This window comes from Muscardinus avellanarius, assembly GCF_963383645.1.
Source record: "Muscardinus avellanarius genome assembly, chromosome: 2".
In the NCBI taxonomy this organism is placed as follows: domain Eukaryota; kingdom Metazoa; phylum Chordata; class Mammalia; order Rodentia; family Gliridae; genus Muscardinus; species Muscardinus avellanarius.
Genome location: NC_137787.1, coordinates 37,812,940 through 37,826,318, shown reverse-complemented (window position 1 = coordinate 37,826,318; position 13,379 = coordinate 37,812,940). Strand labels below are relative to the sequence as shown.

The 13,379-nt window shown below is 41.1% G+C and overlaps 1 protein-coding gene across 1 annotated transcript in view; it reads left to right on the top strand.

Moving 5' to 3' along the window:
- The window catches only part of LOC308258346 (aldehyde oxidase), a gene marked incomplete at its 3' end in the record, with an annotated part of 78,032 nt that extends 70,737 nt beyond the window's left edge, over positions 1-7,295 (top strand). The window contains exons 34-35 of the mRNA XM_080688872.1: positions 6,264-6,431; positions 7,245-7,295. Of these exons, the coding sequence (XP_080544998.1) occupies positions 6,264-6,431; positions 7,245-7,295 (219 nt within the window). The remainder of the gene's footprint in view (positions 1-6,263; positions 6,432-7,244) is intronic.
- Positions 7,296-13,379: the final 6,084 nt, after the last annotated feature.

The window sequence follows — 13,379 nt, the reverse complement described above, 5'->3', positions numbered from 1 at the left end:
TAAGAAGTGTTCTATATATTTCATATGTTCTGTATGTTCTCTCTATATATTGGGGCCTACCATGAACTACCATTACTGTCAATTTGCATCCAGTTTTCCATTTTGCAATAATTGGCTCTTTTCTTTGGAATAGTTTCCTTAGGCTAGGATTCTAAGAGTGAGACTATTAGGATAAAAGATTAAATTACTTTTTAAATTAAAAATTACATTTAAAAATTTTTTATTGGTGCATTGTAGTCATACATCTTAATGGGATAAAAGACCTATGGTGACACAGATGCACACGTCATCCAATTAGCCCTTACACAATCCCTACCCCATTCCCTCCCCTCCCTCCTTCCCATGCTTGGCTTAGTGACTGACTTTGATATGTTTAAGTACATCATGTGCCTTAGAGATTCCCCCCTCCCATCCCTTCAATTAGGTCGCCTTATTTGCTCCTCTATAGAATCTCCTTCTTCATCTAGAGTTCCTCCTGTTACCCATTTCTCCCTAGCTTTCGCATATTAGGGAAAACATGCGATTTCTTTGTTTTTGTGACTGACTAATCTCACTTAGCATAATGTCCTCCAGTTCCATCCATTTCCCTGTAAATGATGTAATTGTGTTTTCCTTTATGGCTGAGTAAAATTTCACTGTGTACATATCCCACAGTTTTGTAATCCATTCGATGGACATCTTGGCTGGTTCCATAGTTTGGCAATGTTATATTGTGCAGCTATGAACATAGATACACATGCATTAGTTTGGTAGTTTGGTTTCCTTTCTTTTGGGTAGATACCCAGAAGTGGTATTTCTGGATCAAATAGTAAGTTCGTTCCCATTCTTCTGAGGATCCTCCATACTGTTTTCCAAAGTGGTTGCACTAATTTGCAATCCCACCAACAATGTTTTAGAGTTCCCACTTCTCTACATCCTTGCCAGCATTTATTGTTGTGTTTTAAATGATTGCCATTCTAGTTGGAGTTGGGTGAAATCTCAGGGTAGTTTTGATTTGCATCTCTCTGACTGCCAATGATGTTGAGCATTTTTTCATGCATTTATTGGCCATTTGAATTTCTTCTTTTGTGAAGTTTCTATTTAATTCAATTGCCCATTTTCTGATTGGGTTATTTCCTTCTTAGTGCTACGTATTTTGAGTTCTCTGTATATTCTAGATATTAGTCCTCTATCAAAGGAGTAGGTGGCAAAAATCTTCTCCTATTCTGTTGGCTCTCGATTAAGGTTCTTGACGGTTTCCTTTGCTGAACAGAAGCTCTTCAGTTTTATGCAATCTCACATATTGAAAGTGGGATTTGAGACTTCCGGGAAGATGGCGACCAAGAAAAGCGGGGCTTAAGAGTCCCGCTAACAACCAATCTCCATTACCACAAAAAGAGCGCCTTTCATAGCCAGAAAACACCATCACCAGAAAAACAAAAAAAACCACCAGGCTCCAGAGAGAAAGCGGACTGAGAACAGAGCTCAGGGCCACAGAGGAGACACACGCGCCCGAGGACGCGGCAGCAGCGCCATACTGCCGGCGGCAGCGGCGAACTCAACAGACGGCTACAGCAAGCCAGGTGAGCCGCTGCGGAACAGCCAGGCGGGATCTTTCGGCGCAGACAGCATTTAAAGCTCCCAGTGGCTGAGCTCAGCACACGCTGCAGGGATTCAGAGTGGAAAACGAAACCAGAGAAGAAAAAATACGCCAGCCTCATGGCCAAGGGCGTGGCAGAGGCGCCATATTGCCACCGGCGGCGGCAGCAGCAGTGAATTCACCGAGTCCAGTACAGCTACATCTGCGTACTCAAGAACAGTGAGTCAAATTGCGGGCCACAGAGGAGAAATCGCAGTATTGTGCCTCCTGGGACTTGACCCAGTGAGGGAGTGGTGGTGGCAGAGATATCACACCATAGGAGAACGTGCAACCTGGCACCCCCCATAGTTTAAAGCAGCCTCTATCGACTCCCTGGGTCGGAGACTCTGTGATACAACACAGTAAAGAAGTAGTGGGGTCTGAGATAATACAGACTCGAGATCCAGAGCACCTTAAGTGAAGCCATAGTGACCCAAGGGAAGAACCCAGAGAAGGCACAAATCTCCGAAATCATGGGAAAGAGGAATAACACTGGAGTAATGAATGTGCACAACCCCACAACATCAGAACCTGATAAAACAGAAAATCAGAGATTTCTAGAAGATCAAATCAGGAAAATAACTGTAGAAATAATAGAGGTGCTTCGAAAAGAACTCAGAGAGAGCCAAAAAGAGATAAAGGATGCAATTAATGAAGTAAAGGCCTCAATTCAAAGCACAAACAACCGATTAGACCACATGGAGAACAGAATCTCGCTCTTAGAAGATGAGCAATCCAAAAATGAATGCATAGTTTCTAATCTAGAAAAAAATTTCCAACAGCAGGAATCTGACATTGAAGAAATATGGGCCCATCTTAAGAGAGCTAACCTAAGAATAATTGGAATAGAGGAGGGAAAAGAAAGTGATACCAAAGGGATCAACAATCTCTTCAAGGAAGTAATAGCAGAAAATTTTCCAAATATAGAGCAAGAGGTTGATACACAGATCCAGGAAACTTATAGAACTCCCTTTAGACAGGATCGGAGAAGAGGATCCCCACGCCATATAATTGTCAAAATGACCAATGTGGGAGCCAAGCAGAGAATCTTAAAGGCAACAAAAACAAAGGGCCAAGTGACATTCAGAGGCAAACCAATTAGAATCACTCCAGACTTCCCAAACCAAGTCATGAGAGCCAGAAGGGCTTGGAGTAACATATTCCAAACTCTGAAAGAAAACAACTTCCAGCCAAAAATTTCCTATCCAGCAAAACTTTCTATCAAATTAGATGGAGAAATAAGAAGCTTCCATGACAAACAGAAACTGAAGGAATTTATGTCTACAAAACCAGCGCTAGAGAAAATACTCAAAGAGATTAACTACAAAGAAGAAATAGGTAACACTCACCAGAACCAGAGAAACAAGAATTTCCATCCAACAGACAACTAAGATTGGTTATCTGTGGAGATTCATTATTTATGTTAGTCTTTTACCTATCTCTAAGTTGTATTGTTTGCCTTTATTGTTGTTAATTTTTAGGATTTCTAGTTGGAATATTAATATACCTTCAGATACAGCAATTGGAAATATTTTATCCCATTCTATTAGTAACTTTTAACTCTGTTTACATTGTCTTTGGATATACAATATTTTTTTTTATTTATTTTTTAGGGAGTTTGTATATTCTTCTGTTGCCTGTGCCATTGAAATCATATCCAAGAAATCACTGCCAATTTCAATGTTGTGACGTTTTATGACCCGGATTTTCTCCTAAAAGTTTATAGTCTTAAGATTTATATTTAGGTCTTTTATCTATTTTGAGTTAATACTTGTATGTGGGATTAGGTAAAGGTCCAATTTTATTCTTTTCCATGTAATTATTATTTTTCAACAATATTTAGTTAAAAGATTATTATTTCCACCACCAAATGTTCGTGGAAACCTTGTCAAAAATAACTTGATAATATAGGGAAGAATTTAGCTCTAGGCTTGTATTTAACTCTAATGGTCTATATATCTGCCTTTAGAACAGTACTACACTGTTTCAATTATTGTAGCTTTATATGGTTTGAAATCAGAAAATATATATCTGCTAGCTTTGTTCTTTTTCAAGATCGTTTTGGGTATCTAGAATTCATACTCCATATTAGGATAGATTTTTTTCTGAAAAATAAATATATAAATATATGATAGTTTCACCTAAAAAAGAAACAGAAAAAAATATGCTCTAGTAAGAAAGAAAGCAAAAAGAAATATTGAAATGCTATCTTTAAATCATCAAACGCTTGGTATCAGACAAATGAAACTGTTATGTGAGATTATCATTTTTAATTTTGGATAAATTGCTATAATACTAGATGTCAACCACTAAGCCAAGCATGGGAAGGAGGGATGGGGAGAGAATGGGGTGGGGATCGGGTGGGGGCTGACTGGGCGATATGTGCATGTATGTCTACAAAAGTTTGTATCCCACTATGATGTATGAATACAGTGCACCAATAAAATAAAATTAAAAAAAAAAATCAAAAAAAAAAAAAAAAAAAAAAAAAAAAAAAAGAAAGTGGGATTTATTTCCATTTTTCTGCATATGGTTAACCAGTTTTGCCAACACCATTTGTTGAACAGGCTTTTTTCCAGTGTATGTTTTTGGCCCCTTTGTTAAATATCAATTGGCTGTAAGTGTATGGATTTGTTTCTGAGTCTTCTATTCTGCTCCACTGATTTATGTACCTGTTTTTGTGCCAGTACCGTGCTGTTTTTATTACAATGGCTTTGTAGTATAGTTTAAAGTCAGGTATTGTGATTCCTCCTGCATGGTTTTTGTTGCTGAGAACTACTTTGGCTATTCTGGGTTTTTTGTTATTCCAAATTAACTTAAGGACTGCTTTTACTATGTCTGTGAGGAATAATCTTTGTAATTTAATGGGGATTGTGTTGACTCTGTAGATCACTTTTGGAAGTATGGCCATTTTGATGATATTTATTCTGCCTATCCATGAACATAGAAGATCTTTCCATCCTCTAAGATCTTCTTCGATTTCTTTTTTCACTGTTTTATAATTTTCTTTGTAGAGGTCTTTTACCTCTTTGGTTAAGTTTATTCCTAAGTATTTTATTTTTTGTGGGAAATCCTGAGTGGAAGTGTTTTCTGAATTTCTTTTTCAGTGTATTTATGGTTGGTGTACAGAAAAGCTTCTCAGATTTAAGATTGATTTTGTATCCAGACACTTTGCTTAATTTGTTGATCAGTTCTATAAGCCTTTTGGTTGAGTGTGTTGGGTCTTCTAATTATAGTATCATGTCATCTGCATATAGTTAAAGTTTGAGTTCTTCTTTTCCTATTTGTACTCCTTGGATTTCCTTTTCTTCCCTTATTGCTCTGGCTAGAGTCTCAAGTACTGTATTGAAGAAAAGTGGTGATAATGGACCTCCTTGTCTTGTTTCTGTTTTTAGGGGAAATTCTCAAAGTTTTTCCTCATTTAATATAATGTTAGCTGTGGGCTTATTGTAGGTTGCCTTTATGATATTGAGGTATATTTCTTCTATTCTGACTCTCTGCAGTGCTTTTATCATAAATGGATGTTGGATTTTATCAAATGCTTTTTCAGAGTCTATTGAAATTATCATGTGATTTTTGTCTTTGGTTCTGTTTATATGACAAATTACATGGATTGATTTTCATATTTTTAACCAGCCTTGCATCCCTGGGATGAACCCTACCTGGTCATGGTGTATGATTCTCTTGATGTGGTTTTAAATGCGTGTTGTTAGTATTTTCTTTAGCAGTTTTGCAGTTAAGTTAATCAAAGATATAGGCCTGTAATTTCCTTCCTTGGACTGTCTTTATTTGGTTTTGGTATTAATGTGATGTTGGCTTCATAGAATGTATTTGGAAGAGTTCCTTTTTTCAATTTCACAAAATAGATTGAGGAGTATTGGGATTAGCTCTTCTATAAAGGTTTTATAAAATTCACTTGGGAAACCATATGATCCTTGGCTTTTCTTTGATGGTAGGCTCTTTATTGCTCTTTCAATCTCTTTGATTGCTATTGGTTGGTTTAAATTTTCTATATCTTCTTGACTCAGTTTAGTCAGGTTGTATTTATGTAGAAAGTTGTCAATTTCCTCCAGATTTTCCATTTTGTTGGAGTATAGTTTTTCAAAGTAATTTCTGATAATCTTCTGGATTTCTACACTGTCAGTAGTAATATCTTCTTTTTTATCTCTTTGTAATTTGGGTTGATTCACTCTTTTTTTAGCTAGGTTGGATAGTGGTTTATCTATCTTGTTGATTTTTTCAAGAAACCATCTTTTGTTTTTGTTGATTTTCTGCATTTTTTATTCTCTACTTTGTTAATTTCTGCTCTAATTTTAATAATTTCCTGTCTTCTACTGGCTTTGTGGTTAGATTGTTCCTGTTTTACAAGGGTTTTGAGGTGTGTCATTAGTTTTTTATTTGATGATTTTCTGTTTTTCTTATGTAAGCACTCAGTGCTATAAATTTTCCTCTTAATATTGTGTCCCAGAGGTTTTGATAAGTTGTATCTCTATTTTCTAAAAATTACATATATTATAAATGTTTTATAGATGTAAAATATAGATACATATATATGTGTGTATACATACACACACGTACACACACATATATATACACATACATGAGAAACAGAGAATAAAAACCTAACTGGCTTGTTTCTCTCAAGGGTCTGGGGGAGTCTGGTGTGTTCCTGGGGTGTTCTGTGTTCTTTGCCATCCATGATGCAGTGTGTGCAGCCCGGCAGGAGAGAGGCCTGTCTGGACTGCCAAAGCTGAGTAGTCCACTTACTCCAGAAAAGATCAGAATGGCCTGTGAGGACAAGTTCACAAAGATGGTATGTTCTGCTCAGTAGGGGGGGGGACTATAAATTTATGAGTTGGGTCCCCAAAGTTTGTGGTCCAGTTTCTTTAACCCACTACTGTGAGTTTCCATGAAAGAAAAGTAACTGGAATCCTGTGGGGATTTAAGCAATTGAAGAGCAGATGGGCGTTGAACTTTGCCCCTGGGGTTTAAGAAGATTCATCCCTTAGTTTTGCATTCCTCTCTTGTCTCCCTCCCTTCCCAGGATATCAGTGCCAGGAATAGGAGTTCAGGAGATGATCCCTGAACCTGGGACACCCAGGCCAAGAGTATGGGACACTCCGCCAGTCTATCTCTACTCTTTTCCATCTAGGCAGGCTCTGGGACAAGTATGGTTGTGGGAATCCCTCCCCTACAACATCCCTGTGAGCAAGCATCCCGGCTCTTCTTGGCTATAATCAGTGGCTGGAGTTTTAATTAGGGAGGGAAGTCATGCAATGCATTTATCCTCTTGACTATAAGCCCTTCCTATATTGAGGGAAAGCCCTCCTACCACTGGCTCTGTGTGGCCTATGGCTTTCCTAAGCCCCCACAAATTGCCTCTTCTATACTGGAGAAGCAGACTGACTCCTCTTTCCATTTCATCCCTCAAGTGTAGGATGATAGCTTGCAGGTCTCCATCACAAAATCCTCTCCTGGGTCCCTCCACCTTCCACATGCTGCTGTTCCCTGGCCTCTGGTTGTCTTGGTTGTCAAACTTCCTCCCTCCCACCACGGTTGGTACCTTAATTTACATTCTGCTATTTTACCCAAGTCACAAACATCCAAATGTATTCTTTTATTCTAGATTCCAAGAGATGAGCCTGGATCCTACGTTCCTTGGAATGTGCGCATATGAGTCAAATGCGACTTCTGGAGAAAATGGGATGACTGTTCCCACAGTGCTCTATCCACACTCTCTCCTCTAAGATGCTACATCTGCAAGACAGATCTGCAAAGCTCAGAAATCATTTCAACGAGTGTTGCTTTCATCTGAAACATATTTGAAATCTTCCAGTCAGGTTTTGATAGTTATGTTGAAGCAATTTATAAATCATATTTTAAATGGTATAAATAATAACTGTTTTCCTCTAGGGTGATATTCTTCATTACTCTGTTCCTTGGATCCATCCAGCTAAATGGAAGAGTTGCTTGTATCCACCAATAGAAATTACACTATCTAGTTAAAGGCAAATTTCTAAATAAATTTACTATTAGTGTGAACTGCAAATTGTTGTTTTTTTCCATTTGCCCCTATGCCATCACCCCCTTTTCTTATTGGAATGGATAGACAATATGTCTAAGGAGTTTATGGGATCAAATAAAAAACAGATAAATTGAACTTCATCAAAATTTAAAAAGTTTGTGTTTCAAAAGACACTATCAAGAAATTGAGAACCCACAAAACAAAAGAAAATATTTACAAATCACATAGCTGATAAAGGCCTAATATCCAGAATGTATATAGAACTCTTACAATTCAACAAAAAGAAGACAATAACCTAGTATGAATAGATATTTCTTTAGAGAAGATATATAAATGGCCAATATGCACATAAAAAGATGCTCAAATTCACTAGTTGCTAAGAAAATGCATATCAAAACCACAATGTGACACTATTTCACACATACTAGGATGGTAATAATCAAAATGATTGACAATAGTGAGGGTCATCAAGGATATGGAGAAGCTGAAACCCTCATCCACTGCTGGAGGGAATTAAAAAGGGATTAGATAGTGTAAAAAATAGGTCAGCAGTTCCTCAAAAAGTTAAACATAGGATTACCATATGAGTACTCATGAGTCTACACTGAAGAGACTGAAAACATATGTTCACACAATAACTCGTACATAAATGTTCATCACATTATTGTAGAAACAATCCAATTTCCATCCACTGATAAAATCTGATAAGCAAAATACGATACGTCCGTGTAAAGGATTTTTATTCAACTATACAAAGGAATGGAGTACTGACACATGAGATAATACACATGAACTTTGAAAACATTATCCATAGTAAAGAAAAAAAGATGCAAAATGCTATGTATTGTGTAATCCCATCTATATAAAATGTCCATGCCAGGCGTGGTGGTGCACGCTTGTAATCCCCGTGCTTGGAAGGCGGAGACAGGAGAATCACGCAGGTTCAAAGTCAGCCGCGCTGGCTTAAGAGACCTTGTTTCCAAAAATAAAAAAAGTATAAAATAGGTCTAGGAGTGTACCCTGGAGGTAGAAGGGTTTCCAGGAACCCCAGTACCACCAAAAATAAATAAATAAATAAATAAATAAATAAATAAATAAATAAACAAATAAATAAAATGTTCATGACAGCTGGGCATGGTGGCGCACACTTGTAATCCCAGCATTTGGGATTCTGAGACTGGATCCTCAGCTACTTAGTGAAGCTCTCTGCAACTCAATGAGATCCTGTTTCAAAATAAAGAATAAAAAATTGGGCAGGGTATGTAGCTTGGAGGTCAAATGCTCTGGGTTCCATCCCAAGACACGCAAAAAAATAAAAATAAAATAAAATAAAATAAAATGCCCATGGCAGGAAAGTTAAGAAACAAAACAAAATAAAACAAAACAGATTAGTGGTTGCCAGGTGTTTAGGGGTGAGAGAAGATGGAGGCTGTTAATTGGAATAAGATTTCTTTTCAGGGTGATAAAAATATTCTGGAATTAGTAGTGGTATTTGTAAAACATGTGAATCTACTAAAACCCACTGGACTGTACACTTTAAAAAGGTGAGTTTTATGGTACAGAAAATCTAACTTAACTTTTTAAAAATGCATCTGTGAGGAGAAGATTGGGAAAGGTTAGGAAGTTGTGAGACTCGTGAGAAATCTATCCCACTGGACTTCTGAGGCATGGGGGCCTCTAAGGGAGGCTAGCAGCAAGGCAGGATGCACTAATAACAGCTGGGGGAAGAATCTTCTCTGAGCTGCAGAGTGATTTCTCCTCTCACACCCTCAACCGCAGGCCCATGTCCCAGGGCCAAGCTGGTAGTGCAGTGGCTCTTCAGTGGCCTCATTCAAATGAGCAAGGTCACTCTTCTTAGGCTTCCATTGGTGTCTTAAGTGTCTCCCTCTAAAGAGCAGATTTTCTCACTCATACTACAACTATTTATGAAGCATCAACTCTGTGTCAGGCTCTGTTCTAGGCACTTGGGTCATGTCAGTAAAAGAACCAGACAATTATCCCTGTCCTTGAAAACATTATATTCTGGTCAGAGGAGACATAATAAATAATAGAAGATCCATAGTAAGTAAATCACTGTGATTGATGCTGATGAGCACTAGGGACAAAGTAGAAGTAGAGCAGGTTAAGGTGGGGGGCGGAGCAGGCTGCACTGGGATTGCTCAGAGGAAGCCTTGCTGAGGAAATGAAGGCGGTGAAGGTGGGAGCCAAGCAGGGACCCAGAGGAAGGGCCTTCCAAGGAGAGAGGGGACAAGAGCAAAGTCCCCAATGGGGAAGCGTGCCTGCCCTGCTTGTGCACAGCAGGTGTGCGACTGGCGCACATCGAGAAGGGACGGTCAAGGAGAACGTTGAGGTGTCATCATAAGGACATGGGCTGTTAACCGAGTGGATACAGAGCAGAGAAGTGGCATGAGCCACTTTTAAAGGGTCACCTGGATGGTGTGTTGACACAGACAGTAGGAGGAAGTTACATTCCTCTTCTGCTTCTTCCCCTCTCTTTGGCAGGTGCCTTCTTTCTGTCTCTGTATCAATCCCTCTCCCTCTGTAAATGTCAGAGTTTCCCAAGGGCCACAGGCCCTCATTTCTCTATGCCTCACACCCTCTTCCTATTGGGTGGCCTTTACTCTGTCTCTAGGGATGACTCTCTTGCTCAGGTTCTGACTCTCTCCAGCCAATTCATTTTTTAAAAAATTTTTAATTTTAATTTTTTTATTGGTGCATTGTAATCATATATCACATTGGAATACAAAACTTGAGAGGATATACAAGCACACATCATCCAATTAGCCCTCATCCAGTCCCCATCCCATTCCCTCCCCCTCCCTGGATCCCATGCTTGTTTGGTGATTAACTTTGATACATTTGTTTATGTACCTCCTGAGTTTTAAAGAGGCTCCATCCTTCCCTATTCCATACCCTCTCATTGGTCATCTTAGTTGCTTCACTATAGGACCCTTTCTATAGCTCGACCTCTTCCTGTTGCCCCTTTCCTCCTAGTTATTGCTGATTAGGGGAAGCATCTGGTTTGTATTTTCTACGATATTTCTCTGTGCATGCCACGTTGCAAATACCGATCCCACTCTTGACGGCCCCAGTTGTGGCCTGGCTACCCAGTGGACTGATCCAGACCTCACTGGCTCAAGCAGCGCCTTTGCCTCATGGGAGGCCCCGATTCTGGTCTTGCTGGCCCCGACACCAGCCTAACTCCTCAGCCGGCTCCAATCCCAGCCTCGGAGGCCCCAGTAGTGGCCTTGCCTCACGGCTGGCTCCTATGCCGGCCATTGGCCCCTGCACCGGCCTAACCCCTCGGCAGGCTCTGATCCCGGCCTCGGAGGCCCCAGCACCAGCCTTGCCTCACGGCAGGCTCCGATTCTGGCCGCTGGCCCTGGCATTGGCCTAACCCCTTGGCAGGCTCCGATCCCAGCCTCGGAGGCCCCAGTACTGGCCTTGCCTCACGGCAGGCTCCGATGCCGGCCATTGGCCCCGGCACCGGCCTAACCCCTTGGCAGGTTCTTATCCTGGCCTCAGAAGCCCCAGCACCGGCCTTGCCTCACAGCAGGCTCCGATGCTGGCCTTGCTGGCCCCAGCACCGTCAAGCCAATTCTTGCCTCCTATTGCCACTGAGATATCTCAGAGCCACCAGACTGAATGTGTCCCAAACTGATCTCCATCAGTACAGCCATCCATGGGTTGCTCAGCCAGAGACAGGGGAATGGTCACTCTGTTCTCCTGGTGGGCATGTCTATTCATCCTGCCAACACTATTCCTGAATCTGTCACTCGCCTTTTTCATTTCCATGGCCACTACATTATTCCAATCGGCATTTATGTTTCCCTTGACTATTGCTTTAGTCTCTTTCTGAATTTCTTGCATTCATTTTGCTGTTCCACCCCGATTCCATTCTCCACATGGAAATCAAAGTTTCATATGGATTTAAGGACAAATGTGTGTGATTATATTATGCCCTTGCCTGGAACCCTTCCGTGGCTTCTTTTCACTCTGCCAGGATGATGACTCAGTTCCCTAAGGAGTCACGTGTGTCCCACGTGGTCTAGCCTCTGCCTGTCTCTCCAGCTTTGTCTCAGGACCCCTTTCTTTCACCATCAGGATTTCCCAGTCTATTTATCCCTCTGGAGTCTTTGCCTTGGTCCTCTGGCCGGAGGGTGTTATCACTTCCACCCCTCTGTCTGACTGCTGACATGTAGTGGCTCTGTGTAGTTACATGCACAAGAGGATCTTGTTAAAATGCAAGTCATAAACTCTTGAAGCCCTAAATGAGTAAGGTCAAATGGAAGAGTAGCGTAAAGAATAAAGAATGGTCCTGGATAGAACGAACAAGCCAAAGGCATGAGCTGGTGCCCTGATCCCAGCCATCCACCGCCGTCACATCAACTCACACCTAGAGCCACAGGGCAGAGTAGTGTCCCTATGGGTTGGCTCCAGTGTGAGCACAAGCCAGACATGCATGGCTTGCACTAGCAGCCCTCTAAGACATGGTAAAGGATGATTCTCCCAAGGAGCAGAGCTTTGAGGAGCACACCTGGTTATCCACCTTGGTGGATAACAAAAGTGGCCAAGCTTGAAATACCCATGGAGTAACACATGGTTTGGCCAGCTGATCAGGGGCCTGGGAGGGGAAGATTGGGAGGCTGGGAACAAAAGCCACCTGCATAGGCATATGAGAGTGAGCCCAGTGTATGAGGACTTGTGTATTATAACACCCAGAAGAAAGCTCCTGTGGTAAAAGAGTTGCAAACAGCCAAGTAGACAAAGTGACATGGCCACCTGACAGCCTCTGTCCTCAGGAGTCCCAGTGCCGACGGCTCCTGCTTACCTTGCAGCTCCTGCTGCTGCGGGAAGCCCAGGCTGCCCCAACACAGAGCCAAGTAGGCCTGTATGACAGATAACTGTTTAACAAATTACGGTTGTAATAAAAGTAGGTGAATTTCCTGAGAGTTGTCCTGTGCCCAGCACTGTTCTCAACACTTTACACATATTAGTGGATTCCATCCTCACGCAACCCTGAAAGAGATACCACTATTTTGTCCATTTCACAGGTAAGGCTACTGAGGCCCTGACAGCCCAAGTAACCAGAAGAAAAAGCAAATGTTGGGATAGTACAAATAGTTCAATTTCATTTTTGAGAAACTAACAAAAATGATGCATGTATGCATCTATGTAGGTGTAAGTACATGGGGAAACCATGAATACACAGGAAACTGGTAATGGAAAAGCAAACACTGTCACCTTTTACATTTGTATGTAGGATTCTTACTTTTTGTTTTATATGCTTTTGTGCTGTTTGATCCTTAGAAAACAAGTATTCTTTTTGTAATATAAAGACAACCTGGCAAACTAATGCATTTAACACCAAGAAACTCGCCTGAATGCAGTGTGTTTGCATGATTCAGTTCCACTTCACTGACTACAGTCGGTTCTGGGAAGTTTGTTCCAGTGGGTTCCCCCGGGGCAAGCAGAAGTGTGTATTGTGTAAGAAGAGATCAAAGCTTCAGAGTGGCTTAAGGAAGGGTAAAGTGGGAGTAGCAGAGGAAGGTGGGGAAACAAGGTCGGGGCAGAGACAGACAGAACGCACTGCAGAAGCTGATCCAGAAAGCAGCCACTATCACCCGCTTCCAGCTCTTCACCCTCTTGCGGAGCCCTCAGCAAGACTAACACAGGGCAAGGTGGCAGGTGTTTGGACAGGACTTCAGGAAACTCAGCCGACTTTCTCGTGGCACC